This window comes from Heteronotia binoei, chromosome 2 (genome assembly GCF_032191835.1).
Source record: "Heteronotia binoei isolate CCM8104 ecotype False Entrance Well chromosome 2, APGP_CSIRO_Hbin_v1, whole genome shotgun sequence".
NCBI classification, from domain to species: domain Eukaryota; kingdom Metazoa; phylum Chordata; class Lepidosauria; order Squamata; family Gekkonidae; genus Heteronotia; species Heteronotia binoei.
Genome location: NC_083224.1, coordinates 110,042,026 through 110,057,407, shown reverse-complemented (window position 1 = coordinate 110,057,407; position 15,382 = coordinate 110,042,026). Strand labels below are relative to the sequence as shown.

The window sequence follows — 15,382 nt, the reverse complement described above, 5'->3', positions numbered from 1 at the left end:
TCCCTCCCCAAGGTATTCATTGTATTTATTCAAGGTATGAGCTTTCGTGTCCATGCCCACTTCTTCAAATACATAGAAATGGAAGCTAATGCTTCATACATATAGTCAAATGGCTCTACATAGGTGAAAGCAAATTAGCACAAAACTTAATGAAGATATTTTGACATATACAAAGCCTAAATAGCAATAACAGTCTAAGGTTTAGGTCACAATCAATATTCCTTCTAAGCCTTGGAGTCTTGTGAGCAAAAAATTCTGCTTTGTGAACTACTGGCATTAAAGTTGTGAGCTGCTTCATAAGTTAGTTTGCTCTGGGGCCATCATTCTTGAGCTAAGACAAAAAACCTGTGAGCTAGCTCACACTAACTCAGCTTAGAGGGAACACTGGATTTGTTTGGATAAGTTTGGATTTAAGTATAGGGAAAAAACCAGTTGAGCATTAAAGATGTCAATGATTTAATCAAGTCCAGCATTTGCTAGGGCAGTAATATTTTCCGGTTCAGATTTGATTAAAGCTTGGGAGGCAAGGAATATCCCCAAAATCTATATGATACTGCAAAATTAGTCTTTGTTGTCAATAAAGGGAGTCAATCCCTAAATCTTACAATAAAACTCATATTTGGGCATCTACATGGATCCATCTGTAACTTTTGAAATAGAAACAAGTTTACTACTGATGTGTGTACTTCAAGGGTGTTGGAAAGATACCATATGTTAACTTTAAAAGGCAGTAGGTTTTATTAGATTGCATGCCAGGCATTATTCTTAGAAATGCTTTGAGAAAATTTCCAGCTTTTCCGTTTCCCCCATTTCTGCTCACAATTTACTCATATTATGCGCTTGTCAGATTTTAATAATTTCTGTATTGATTGCAACATTCAGGATTTCCCCCACAGGGCTGATTTATTAAGAAATGCTGAAAGTATTGTTGTTGTTCAGTCGCACATTCGAGTCCGACTCTTTGCGACCCCATGGACAAAGTCATACCAGGCCCTCTTCTACCATCCTCTGAAGTCCTCTATTTTCTTTAGTATTTGTAGACATCTAGGAGGAAAATACATAAAACAATTAATTCTTAAAAGTAACTTTGAAAGTGGAGAAAAACATCATATTTGGTCATATTAACATTTATACTCTCTTCTTCAGAGCTTTGTTAGTTTCCAGCAAATAAAACAAAAATAGCTGTTAAAACAATAGAAGTCAAGACACAGAGGGGGCCCATTCACTAGTATGTAGTCTTCCAGAAAAGGTAGTTTTTCACATCCCCTCTGAAAAATTGCAAAACCAAAGCAGTTCTGAACCTCAGAAGAGATCATTGAGCAGTCTCTGAATAATTCCTGTGAAGACCTTATCTGTTCTCCATCTGTCCTTATCTCATAGGATGAGGCCACACTGAGCAGGCTTGTGCTTACAGGAAGCAGTCAGTGACTGCTGTTGTGTGGGGAGAAATATTAACTGTGAGGTTTCCATCTATGATGGACGGCCAGCCAATATCTTGAGTTGAACCCCAAACCAAAGTGGTAACCATGCTATGGAATAGATTAAATATGCCCCCATGCCCCAACCTCTACCAAGAGGCAGACAATCTTCTGCTCTAAATGAAGCTTGCAAGTTGTCTTCAAGGTCTGTTACAATAGTTAGTCCCAAAAGTAACAGATTAGAACCTTTTGTAGAAGGAGATGCTGCTTGCATGGCAGGTAAAGTTGATAAAAGCCACCCTGACTATTGCCAATATCTGGAGCACCCCATGGCACCTAAACTGGTCAGGCAGGGAACTAATACCCTGTGTACCATCCATTCCATGGAAGTGGATTTACCTTTCAGTATTAATTAATCTTGTATAAATTCAACTCTACTATCTACTAGTTACTATCATCTGCTTAATGAAACATTGGACTTACCTGAAGGTTTCTTCTCTTCAGTGGGGTAAAGTCATCCAAGCTGGTTAGGTCACACCAGTTTGGTGTAGTGGTTAAGTGCACAGACTGTAATCTGGGAGAACTGGGTTTGATTCCTCACTCCCTCACATAAAGCCAGTTGGGTGATCTTCTTGCAGAACTGTTCTCTCAAGAGCAGTTCTCTGATAGCTTTCTTAGCCCCACCTACGTCACAGGGTGTTTGTTGTGGGAAGAGGAAGGAAAGGAGATTGTAAATCACTCTGAGAAGGGCAGGGTATAAATCCAATCTCTTCTCTCTTGCTCCAGGCAGGGTTATGCAAATCTTTGTGCAACCAACCTGGGGCAGAGCAAGACCCCCTCTCCGGTCATTCCATAACCTAGCTTTATACAGCCCTCAGATTCCTGTCAGTAGCTGTATACTACCTTTACCTCCCAGTCTCTTTTTGCTTTCCCTTTTTGGGGGGCCAGGGGAGTGGATGACTTTACCCCACTCAAGAAAAGAAACCTTCAGGTAAGTCCAATGTTTCATTCTCCTTCAGTGGGGGAAGTCATGCAAGCTGGTTATATGCCAAAGCTTATCTGATGGAGTGAGATGTATTAGTCTAGACACTCCTTACTCCAATCTCACCCTATTATTTGCTGTAGCACTCTTCTCCCAATGGCTATCCCAATTGAATCCTGCTAGTCGATCCTATAGTCTTGTGAAGGTAGAAAAAGATGACCAGGTGGCTGCCCTACAAATCTCATATATGGGAGCCCTGATGGAGAAGGCCACCAAGGCAGCCACTGCCCTGGTGGGTTGTGCAGTAACTCCTGTGGTTTCCTAAGCCAATGATATCATAAGCTTTAGGTATGCAGAGTTTTACCAAAAGGACGATGGTAGTCTTTGAGACTCTCCCCCCCCCCCCCCCCAGGTTAGTTGTGCTATGTGAAACAAACTGTCTGTCTGTCAGTCTCAGTTGCTCTGTTCTATTTATGTGTATGTACAGAGCAGCTACTTGTCTGTCTGGCATATTTGGCGTTAGTCCTTGCTTCTAATCTTGGTGCAAGAAGAGAACAACATCCTTGCAGGACAGCTTTAATGGGGTCTGTCCTTTGAATGCTAGCCCAATTCCTGAACATGGACCAAATAAAAATTCACCTGGTTGCTGGCCTCCTTGCCTGCACTGTGATACCCACTACTTCTTTAGGGAAGCCAGACTCTTCTGGTTTCCTCTGCTCAACTTCCATGCTGTCAGCTGAAGCCAAGCCAAAATACAAAGATAAACCATGGAAACAATGCAAATAGCAAATAGCAAGCCTTTATTGGCATAAAACAGATTTAGCAGTAAAATAGCAATATAAATAATATAAAATCCTAGATTATAAAGTACATAGGGAGCTAAAATACATAAAATAAGTAAAATATATATGAGTCGAGTTTAGCCAAATTAAATATTTAAAAGATAAAATGTGGTCATTCCAGAACCATTCTCTGTCGTATTTCCATGGCCTGTTGGAGAAATCTAGCCACCATTAAAGTTACCTCAGCACAAGTGTCATTTAAAAGTTTGTGGTCTTTGCCTGAATCAGCACAGCCCAACATATCTGCTAAGATATCTTTCAAGTATATACAACGAATATCTTCATAAAGAGGACAGTTCAGTAGTACATGGGAAATAGTTTCAATACACTTGGAATTACAAAGACAGTGTCTATTAGAGTACTCAATCCTGTTAAATCTACCAAATAGGATAGCAGATGGTAATGCATTACATCTCGTTAACGAGAATGCACGGCGTTGCTGTGGAGCTTGCAGAGAGGAGAAATACGACGCTAATTTCCCTACTGAAAGAGGAAGTTCGAAATTCAGCGGGGAGCAGGACTTGTTGGCCAGGCTATATAACGTTTGCATTTCAATATCTAGAATTCTGAGCTTAAGTTTCAAAAAAGCTTCTTTTAAGGATAGCATAAGAAGTGAATCTAAATCAGTGCCCATAGATTTTATTTTCCTCTCAATAAATACTAGCCAATTTGACACTGTCAAATTAGATTCTGAGAACAGTTGATATAAAAGGATCTCTGAGTCAGAGTGGAAATGTAGCCGAAGCCAGTATTTAAGTGACATTAGCCATGCTTGTGTTTCCACAAGATTCGTCCCTGTTTCTAAACACAAAACTGCATATGGTACGCACTTTGGGAATCCCAGAATTTCAAGGTAAGTGCATGCAAACAATGCACTTACCTTGAAAGTTCAGGTGGTGGAGCTTGGGAGCTGCTGTCAGGCTTAGCCCACCTGGAATTGTGCCAGGCAAGCAGCTGAAAGCCAGGGAGGTGGTGAAAGAAAAGAAAGAAAGTGGTGGTGGGGAAGCCCTAGTGGGATCACCTGGATCAGCTCTGGCAAGCTGCCAAGAGCCGTGAGGCAGGACATTCTGCTGACTCACACAGAGCTGCTCTGGGCTAGCTGATGAGGGAAGGGAGGGAAGCTTGGGTCGCCTGCCTGGAGTTGCTCCAATGGGGAAGCAAGCCTCAGTGAGTCTACATGGAAGAGCTCTGGGTAAGCTGGCAAGGTAGGGGAGGAAATGTTGGCCAGCAGCTCTGGGTGACATGGCAATGGGTGGAGAAAAGCTTGGTGGGGTGGCAAGGATGGTGGTGAAGGAGAGAAGCCTTGACGGGTGTGGAGCAGACAGAAAGAGAAAGGGCTGGGCTGGGGAGTTAGAAAGAAGAGAAGACGATTGGATAGAAGGGCAGAAAGAGAATGATTGAGGTAAGTGGGCAGAAAGAATGAAGAAGAGTTATGGGGTAGGGGACAGAGAGCGATAGACATGGAGAGAGAGGAAGAATGGCAGGATGGAGAAAAATTTAGAGGCATAGAAGTAGGGGGAAAGGGAAGGAAACACAGGTGGGGAAATGCCCCCTCCCTGCAAATTGCTTTCCAGTCTTCACTTGTAAAGTCTAACCCAGTAGACTGGCGTTTCCCATTTAGTGGGTCAGGACCTGGGCCCAGGCCACAGGAGACTCCAGACTGGGCCACAAAAAAAGCCCTAGGTAACCCCACCCCCAGCAGCCTGTTCCAACTGAGCTGCCCTGAGTTTCACCCTCCCTCTACTGCCACAGCTAGCCCTGTCACTCTCTCCCTGCCTTTGCACCCCTAGGTGCAAAAGCAGGGAGAGGATCCTTCCCCTCTTTGCTCCTCTCGGAGTCTGTGGGGCCTTTATCCCTGCCTTTGCACCGCTGGTTGCAAAAGCAGGGAGACAATCTTTCCCCTCCCCGCACCTTTCCAAGGCTCTGGAGAAGTGTGGAGTGGGTTGCTTTCTCCCTGCCTTTGCACCGCTGGGCGCAAAAGTAAGGAGAGAATCTTTCCGCTCCCCGCACCTTTCCGAGGCTCTGGAGAAGTGCGGAGTGGGTGGCTTTCTCCCTGCCTTTGCACTGCTTGGCACAAAAGCAGGGAGAGAATCTTTCTCCTTCCTGCACCTTTCTGAGGCTCCAGAGAAGGAGGGAGGACTTTCTCCCTACCTTTGCACTGCTAGGTGCAAAAGCAGGGAGAGGATCTTTCCCCTCCCCACACCTTTCCGAGGCTCCGGAGAAGTGCGGAGTGGGTTGCTTTCTCCCTGCCTTTGCACCGCTGGGTGCAAAAGCAAGGAGAGAATCTTTCCCCTCCCTGCACCTTTCCGAGGCTCTGGAGAAGGGGAGGACTTTCTCCCTGCCTTTGCACCGCTGGCTGCAAAAGCAGGGAGAGGGTCTTTCCCCTCCCCACATCTTTCCGAGGCTCCGGACAAATGCAGGGGGGAGACTTTCTCTCTGCCTTTGTACCACTGGTTGCAAATGCAGGGAGACGATCTTTCCCCTTCCCGCACCTTTCCGAGGCTGTGGACAAATGTGGGGGAGGGGGGCTTTCTCTCTGCCTTTGCACTGCTGGGTGCAAAATCAGGGAGAGGATCTTTCCTCTCCCCACACCTTTCCAAGGCTCCGGAGAAGTGCTTGGGGGGGGGGGGCTTCTCCCTGCCTTTGCACCACTGAGTGCAAAGGCAGGGAGATGATCTTTCCCCTCCCTGCACCTTTCTGAGGCTCCAGAGAAGTTCCGAGGTGACAGGGGCTGTCTCCCTGCTATCCTCCCATTTTATCTTATGAGCCCATGGGATAGAATGGAGGGATTGTGCCAGCTCTGTTTAAAATTTAAATCCCTTTATCGTCATGCCACAGGGGCAGCAGGATCCCTCCATTCTATTTTATGGACTCATTGGATAGAATAGACTCCATTCTATCTTATGGGCTCATTGGAGCATGGACTCCATTCTTTCTTAAGAGCTCATTGGATAGCATGGACTCAGTTCTAGCTTATAGGCTCAAAGGATAGAATGGACTCCATTCTTTCTTATGGGCAGGGTTGGGGGAGTGCTCCAGAAGTGACATGACAGGAAGAGGTGGAGTTTTGGTTCAGTGTGCCCCAGAAGTGACATCACTTGGCCCTTGACCTGGAAGTGACACCACAGGAAATCACATCATTTCCTGTCTCTTGGCTCCAACCCCAGTCTCCTGGCCCCACCCCCAGATTTTAGTGGGCCACAAAGGATGAGTGTAAAAATAACTGGGTCTGGTGGTGTGGGGGGGGAGAGTTTGGGAAACCCTGTGGTAGACCATGCTCATAGAGACCTGCTTACCCATGCACACTGCTCTAGCTAGATCCAAACAATACTCCTGAATGTCAAAATCCTTATTGCAATGAATCCATTACTTCCAATACCCAAATTATGAATACATACTTAAGAATGCAGCAGAAACCAGGGAGCAAGCTTTGATGGTAGTGGAGAAGTAAAGGGGAGGAGTAGAGGAGGAGGAGGGGAATGTAGGAGCTGAAATGAAGGCAAGGTTCAAAGAGAGGAGGCAGCTGAGGAAGCCTTTGATTGTGTGGATCACAACAAACTGTGGCAAGTCCTTAAAGAGATGGGAGTACCAGACCACCTCACATGTCTCCTGAGAAACCTGTATAAGGGTCAAGAAGCAGCTGTCAGAACAGGATATGGAACAACTGATTGGTTTAGAATAGGAAAAGAAGTTTGACAAGGATGTATATTGTCACCCTGCTTATAATTTATATGGAGAGTACATCATGCGGAATGCTGGCCTGGATGAAGCAGAAGCCGGAATTAAGATTGCCGGGAGAAACATCAACAACCTCAAATATGCAGATGACACTACTCTAATGGCAGAAAGTGAGGAGGACCTAAGGAACCTCTTGTTGAGGGTGAAAGTGGAGAGCGCAAAAGTAGACTTGAAATGCAACATCAAAAAAACTAAGATCATGGCATCCGGCCCCATCACACCTTGGCAAATAGAAGGGGGAGACATGGAAGTAGTGACAGACTTCACATTTCTGGGATCCAAGATCACTGCAGATGGTGACTGTAGCCATGAAATTAAAAGACATTTGCTCCTTGGGAGGACAGCTATGGCGAACCTGGGCAGTATAATAAAAAGTAGAGACATCACCTTGCCAACAAAAGTCCGTATAGTCAAAGCGATGGTATTCCCAGTAGTAATGTATGGCTGTGAGAGGTGGACCATAAGGAAGGTCGAGCTCAGAAGAATAGATGCTTTTGAGATGTGGGGCTGGAGGAGAATCTTGAGAGTCCTTTGGATTGCAAGAAGATCAAATCAGTCAGTCTTATGGGAAATCAACCCAGATTGTTTCCTGGAAGGTCAGATGTTGAAGCTGAAGCTCAAATCCTTTGGTCACCAAATGAGAAGGGAGAGCTCACTGGAGAATATCTGGATGCTGGGAAAGACAGAAGGCAAAAGAAGAAGGGGACGGCAAAAGATGAGATATCTGGACAGCGTTACTGATGTAACAAACACGAATTTGAGCAGACTTCGGAGGATGGTGGAAGACAGGAGGTCCTGGCGTGACTTTGTCCAAGGGGTTGCAAAGAGTCGGACTCAATTGTGCAACTGAACAACAACAATTGCAAAGATTTAAACCAGTTATATATAGTACGTCATTATCACATTATCAAACGAGAGCCAGTTTGGTGTAGTGGTTAAGTGTGTGGACTCTTATCTGGGAGAACCAGGTTTGATTACCCGCTCTTCCACTTGCACCTGCTGACATGGTCTTGGGTCAGCCATAGCTCTGACAGAGGTTATCCTTGAAAGGGCAGCTGCTGTGAGAGTCCTCTCAGCCCCACCCACCTCACAGGGTTTCTGTTGTGGGGGAGGGAGATAAAGGAGATTGTAAGCCACTCTGAGACTCTTGAGTGGAGGGCGGAATATAAATTCAATGTCGTCGTCTTCTTCACAATATATGTAAACCATATTGTTTTCCCAGAATGGCTACCCATGTACAGAAACATTTAAGAACACACAATCACATAGATGTTCACAAGCATCCCCCCCTCCCCGGTTAACTATTCAAAGGTCAGCCTGAGAAAAACAAAAAAGCTAATAGGAAAGCAATTTTAAAGACCTAATTTGAAATCTTGGAAAGCACTGCTTCTGTAAACTTGTGTGTTCAAGTTGCTTAACTACCAAGTCATATAAATGCACACACTGCCTGATTGGAAAGCACAGAAGACTGCAAAGAAAGGGACACCTAAACTGAAACTCAGATGGCCTTTGTAGTTAGTGTTATCCTTAACAAATAGTGCAAAAAACTGGGTTGGGTGTTGTATCTAAAACACACATTGCATTTTGTTTGACACTGAAGGTTTAAGCAACCTTGATCCCTTCAGGTCCTCATGGAAGGGCCAGATCTAGGGAGGAGCAGAGGGAGCGCTTGCCCTGGGCACTGCTGAAGGGGGCCCTGCCAAATTGGGTATGGAGTCCATTCTATTCTATGGGACCATAAAATAGAATGGGCCCATTAGGGGGCATCATTTTTAATTTTTGCTCCCCCTCAAAAAATATGTAGATCTGGTCCTGCCTCATGGCAAAGCTTTGAGAGGCTTAAAACTTCCAAGTTTCTTGTGTGATGATTGGGCTTTTCTTGCACACAAAGGCGTCAGATTACTATCAACAGACAAAAAGAGCAAGAGACTGCTGCACTTTTATGAGCCAGATGGTAGAAGACTTCTGATCTCTCATGTACTTTTGGGCAGCAACAATCTGGGACCAGGTGGTGATGAGAGGCACTTCATTTACATTAGCACTCCTTGCAAAGAGATGTTGGAGGGTGGAAGAAGAGAGTGTCTTCCTTAATGATGGGATCTGACACACATACGCACCCCATTCCCTTCTTGTTTTTTGGGGAAACCTCAAGTTTTCCTACACCTGTCAATGGAAAACCTAGACAACACATGTGTGTATGTGAACTGGGCTTACAAAACATCTTCGTTCAGCTCCTTGAAGAAGCTGGAGCAAAGGTCCCTTGTTTGCATGCACCAATCTGCTATCACAGTGAAATATCTCTCCCTGTCTCCCCCCCCCCCCCCCCGAGACCTGCATTTGCTCCTTCTGCTCCCCATCTGTCAAGCCCCTCTTTATGAAAGGAATGTGCTCCGCACAGCCTTCCGTCTACCTCCAATGCACACAAACACACCACCTCGAAATAAAACTTTGTTGATCTTAAAGGACCTCAAATGCAATGAAACAAAGTCTTCCCCCCACTTCCAACACACACACAGGGTCCCACACTGCCGCTCTGCAGCAGACAGAAATGGATTCGCACACACCTCTGTCTGTGTGTTACTCACCTCTGTTCTGCCCTCCTGTGGTGGAGCAGGGCAACAGGAGAAGGGCAGCAGGTCCCGATAGGCAATCTCTTGGGCAGTAGAGTGAAGACTGTTGGCGCACACACCAGCACCCACTATTATAGGGCCCACAGGCCTGGCTGAGGGGGATGGAGTCAACCCATGAGGACCCCTGCACTGATCTGAAGAGCTCTGCACTGATTAGAGGGAACCCTGCAACACATGAGAACTTGGGGGAATCCAGCTGTGACACTCTATGGTACCATAGAGACCAAGAGAAAGAGTGTCACCTGAGAGCCTCTATCCCCACCCCTTGCTTCCTGATGCTTCAAAAGCAGGAAGAGCATGCTCAAAGTGGGGATTACCCCGCCACCAATGGGAGGCTGGCATGCCTACAGCACAAGGATTCAGGTTTTTTTAAAAAAATTATTCTATACTTCTTTTGTCTGTTTGATTTAATTACAGCACAGTATTATAACAGCGGTATTTACTTTGTATCTTTTTAGCTACAGTATTGATTAAATAGGCTGCTGTGGGCTAACCTAGGAATCTGACCACTATCTATTACATTAATCTGTATGAGACAATGCATCCCAACTGCCAAGCACCTGCCTTGGAAATGAAATTTGAGAACACAGTTGGTTCATAAGTAGGGGACTTACTGTATTACAGTGGAGAGATAAAGCAAAAGTCCTGGGCATCTTAAAGAAACAACTTTTATTCCAACAGTTGAGCTCATGTGAAAATAAATGTTTCTTTAAGGTGCCTTTTATTTTTCTACAGTAGACTAGTAGAGTTACCCCTCTGGAACTACAATAGGAAAAATGGTTAAACTTTTAGAAAGAGGAGTTGCAGATTGGAACGAGCAGTCTTAATAGTAAAACAATTGTGGGAATTTATGATTAAGTATATATGAAAATCTGCAATAGCAGTATGCACGTTATTTCCCTCTACATCTTTTAGTAGCTTTATTTTTTAACTAAGATAAATCACTGGTATTCACTATACCTTCATTAGACAAGGTATTTCCACTAATGCTTAGACAAATGAGTATAATCTAATTTGTTATCTCAAGCCAGTGTAATACATGTGGATCTAATTAAATAAAGGACCAATTATTATCTTCCTTTGCACTACCAGAAACCTTGTAGAAGCTGAAGGGGTTGTCACAGTGAACTTGAAATGCATGTTGTTGATTAAATAAATGTATATTGTCCTTTATTTAAATTTTGCCCTCCTTGTCCAAAACTACTGTGATAAAGAATAAAACTAAAGTGCACCTATGAAGTTAGTAGGTTATTTTATGTTTTAATTTATAGCAGTTTGCCAAAATAAAGAAAAAAAGATTACATATGTACTGGAGGGCAAACATTACCTTTCATATTAACTCCAGTTTAAAAGCATATTAAAACTTCTTGTCTGCTTCTTGATTCTGTGAGGCAGAATACTCTATTGAGCATAATACAAGCAAAGAATTATATGGCAATATCGATCTTGTTTCATTTTATTAGGTATTTAAATAACCACTTAAATGAAAAATGTAAATACAATAGCATAATAGTTTATAAGGTTAAAGTATTGAACATCTACAAAATCTGCATGAACAAGACATTTCTTAAGGAAATTGATCAGGTTCACACTTTACAAATGTCCAAAAGTAGTCAATTATTGAGTTGGATGAAAGTAATTAAAATGCCTCTTTGCATGCCCTTGTGGAACTGGTGAGTTTTGTGTTGCCAATCCCCAGGTGGGGGCAGGGATCCCCTGGTTTGGAGGTCCTCCCCCTGCTTCACAGTCATCAGAAAGTGGGGGAAGGGGAAGGAAATGTCTGCTGGGCACTCCATTATTTCCCCTGGAGACTTATTCCCATAGGAAATAATGGAGAATTGATCCACGGGTATATGGGACTCTGGGGGGGGCTGCTTTTTGAGGTAGAGGCACCAAATTTGCAGCATAGCACCCAGTGCCACTCCCCAAAATACCCTCCACATTTCAAAAAGATTGGAGCAGAGGGTCCAATTCTATGAGCCCCCAAAGAAAGTACCCCTATCCTTCATTATTTCCAAATGGAGGGGAGGCATTTTAAAAGGTGTATGGTGATCTCTTTAAATGTGATGACCAGAACTCCCTTTGGAGTTCAGTTTTGTTCATCGCATCCTTGTTCCTGGCTCCACCCCCAAAGTCTCCTGGTTCCACCCCCAGAGTCCCCAGATATTTCTTGAATTGGACTTGGCAACCCTAAGTAAGTTGTAAAGATGATATAATCAAAAGGACCTTATATACTTTTTTAAATTCTTTTTTTTGGTAATGTCCATTAGATTTGTCCAGAAATATGAACAAAATTAATAGTATTTAAGATTTTCCTGATAAGCTTTGAAAACTCATAAGCATTAAGGGCAGATATATTATTGAGAAATGCTTCCACTATTAGAGGAGAACTGAATAGGGTGTTTTACATAAGAGCGTTGTATTTTTTGTTGTTCTGTGTTTTTTTGTATTCTATGCCTGATGGCATTTGTTCATTGCCTTGAATTCCTGGAGGAAGGTGGAGTATAAATGTTTAACTGAAGAAAACAATTGTAAAAAAGAATCAGTTTTTAATCATGTATTTTCATTGGATTATTGCATCTTTTTAATACAACTGATCTCCATTTCTGACTTTTTGGCTCATTCCTGAAGGCCTTAATCCTTGGGTGCATGAAAGGATAACCACTTTTACTCACTTTTGATGAAGTCTGCTTAAGAGCATACGAAAGCTTACATTCTGAATAAAACTTAGTTGATCTTAAAGGTGCACTTGTCTACTGCCTTGCTCTTTCACTCTTGAATGGTCTTTTTACTTGTTGAAAGTAGGTATGTGATTTACCACTCTGAAGGTGAGGAAATTGACTAACCTAGCTATTAACTGCTAACAATATTCTACAGTCTGCTACTGTTTCTATGTACCATGGCACTTTCAGAAATCAAGTCCACCATTCTACAGATAAACCTATAGAATCTGCAATTGGAAAAGGATAAATGAGATGTGTAAGGTTAAAGATGACCCAATAATGATAGTAATATGATGCTGATTATTTATATCGTTGTAGTACAGTACTTTTAACAAAACTCTTTTTATGCTTCTTTAAATAAAATCATAAGTCTTACCAAAAACCAATTCTTTTTCTTATGGTGAATAAATTACATTTACAAATAAATTATGAAAAATTGGGATGGAATTATGTCCTTAGATAAAAGCACACTTGTTATTTTCTGTAGCATCCTTAATGTAATTGTCACCACTTACCAAGCTAATTGGAAGACAGGTGTGTATGTGCATGTAAAGTCATAAATATTGGAATCTATTAAGATGACATTGCATAAATCTGTACCCAAAACATTGTCCAATGGTAGAAAGGTGATTTAAAAAAAAATGCAAAAGAAGTAGACTACATGCATTCACTTTATATAAAATATCTGCATATTTGCTAATGTTTACTACTGGAGCTATTTGTTATTTTCTGAGCATTCCCAAGCTTTATTTTCAGGATCAGTTAATTTTCACGTGTTAGATATAGCTGAAGGTTGTGGCAACAGCTGCTGTCTCAATGTTTTGAAAATTCAGAAGAGTTAAAATGTAGCCTTAGACTCTCCAGCCACCTTAGGAGAGAAGGAGTTAACAGGTTAGTCCCCTTGGTCATTTTCCACATGCCTCCTTGCTTTTAGGAGCAAAAAAGAAAGCGATGATACATTGTGCCTGGACTTGTCTCTGCAGAGTTTAGGGTACTCCTGGGGTTTTTGTAGTTAAATGTAAAGCAAGCTAGAACATGCTTGCCCCTGATTTTCTTGTTTTTCTTTCAACCCTTTCAGTGCCCTGCAGGAATCATTAAATCAGAACTTCATGCTGATCGTCACCCATCGAGAAGTCCAGCGGGAGTACAACCTCAACTTCTCAGGAAGCAGTACCATTCAGGAGGTGAGTTCTGTCTCACAGCTGAAGAATAAATGTAGCTCATTATAACTAATGTTGGCTTTGTTACAGAGAGCTTATGTATTCAGACTGCAGACCTCCTTTCCTCTTTCGTTATTCAGTTTTTAGATTTTAATTAACTGGTTGATGAAAGATTACTGTAGGTACATCAGATGGTGTGACCTACATTTAAAATCTGCATTAATTTTGCCCAAAAGGAGTAATGTTTTAGGTAGTATGTTGCATTTTAGTAGCCAAATGCATCATGAGAGATGAGCAGGTATCATATAGTTAGGTTTTTCCATTGTTTCTTGATCCTGTGCCATTTTTTTGGGAGGGGAGTACATTTTGACATTATTGAGTATATTCTTGGGTTAAATAAACTGCTATTATATTGCCTTGACTGTGGATGGCATGGCAAAGAAGCAGTTTTTCTTCAAGAATGATCTCACTGTTGTTCTTTAGAACAGCCAGCAAGGGGTGATGTTGCAAAGCTAAGCAACAGATGTACTTCCTAAAATAATCATAGCATTCTGATTTAGAAGTTGAAATCCTTATCTGTTCCGTAACCTGTTCCACTCGTAAAACAGTTGTCTGTTCCCTCCATAAAACACTTCTCTGCTTTTTCCAATTAGTTAATCACAGTCCATACTCATACTCCCAGTCTAAAAAGAAGATCTTTTCTTTTAACATTCATCATTACAAACAGTGGCCATGATCCAGATAATCCCATGCATATGCAACCAAACAATCTGCATGTGAACATTTACTTTTCATTCCAGCAGCAGTTCCTCACCACTCAATGGAGTGTTGTTCTGACACTCCAAAGGTTGCTTTTGTGGGAAGCTGGTTAAAAAGCCCCCATGCATACTTAGAATACCTTCTGTGGTGCTTTGAATCTGTTTATATTTTACAGTTTTGTGTTTTATATTGATTTTTTAAAAAAAGCTAAAATGAAACAAGGAAAGGAAAGGTCCCCTGTGCAAGCACCAGTCGTTTCCGACTCTGGGGTGACGTTGCTTTCACAACGTTTTCACGGCAGACTTTTTATGCGGTGGTTTGTCATTGCCTTCCCCAGTCATCTACACTTTCCCCCCAGCCAGCTAGGTACTCATTTTACCGACCTCGGAAAGATGGAAGGCTGAGTCAACCTCGAGCTGGCTACCTGAACCAGCTTTCTCTGGGATCAAACTCAGGTCGTGAGCAGAGTGCTCTGACTGCAGTACTGCAGCTTTACCACTCTGTGCCACAGGGCTCTTAAAATGAAACAAACCCCAAAAATGAAATGTGAAGTTTACCAACATAACATTGTGAAATACTGTAGAAACCAGGAGAAAACAGGTTTAGTGCCAGCCCTCTGGGGCTAAGGTTTTTTCCATGCGGGGTTAGGAACTGCTGCTGGAAGGAAATTCTGTAAATTATAGAAGGGAAAAAAACCTAAAAGGAAGTATTTATATTTGGTTTTATTTCCTGTCTACCCCACAAGTGGGCTCAGGGTGGGTCACAGCAATGAAGTAGAAACAATAAATACAATTAAAAACAGACTGAAATTTAAAAATGACAATATAGCACGCAACTGTCTCTGGTGCCTACCAGGTTTCAGATTCAGTGGGAGCTCACAGGAGCACAGCTCCTGCACCTTTCTGAGAGTTCCACCTCCTTGTCCATTGAATAGTATGTGCAACTGCATAACAATTCCTGGATGAGCTCCACCACCTATTTTTCTACCAAGTGACTGCTTGTGCCCACTATTGTGTCCCACTGTTCAGGGCGTAATGAACTAACAGCAGAGACCATTCAACAGATGTCAAGATAGTTCTTGAGGACAGTTTACCCGGTAGTGTGGGCAAGTATGTGGTATAATGAAGACT

General features: G+C 42.7%; 1 protein-coding gene across 1 annotated transcript in view; it reads left to right on the top strand.

The window, feature by feature from the left end:
* FAF1 (Fas associated factor 1) overlaps positions 1–15,382 on the top strand; it is a 494,563-nt gene that overhangs the window by 156,934 nt on the left and 322,247 nt on the right. The window contains exon 7 of the mRNA XM_060231799.1: positions 13,412–13,517. Coding sequence (XP_060087782.1) covers positions 13,412–13,517 — 106 coding nt within the window. The remainder of the gene's footprint in view (positions 1–13,411; positions 13,518–15,382) is intronic.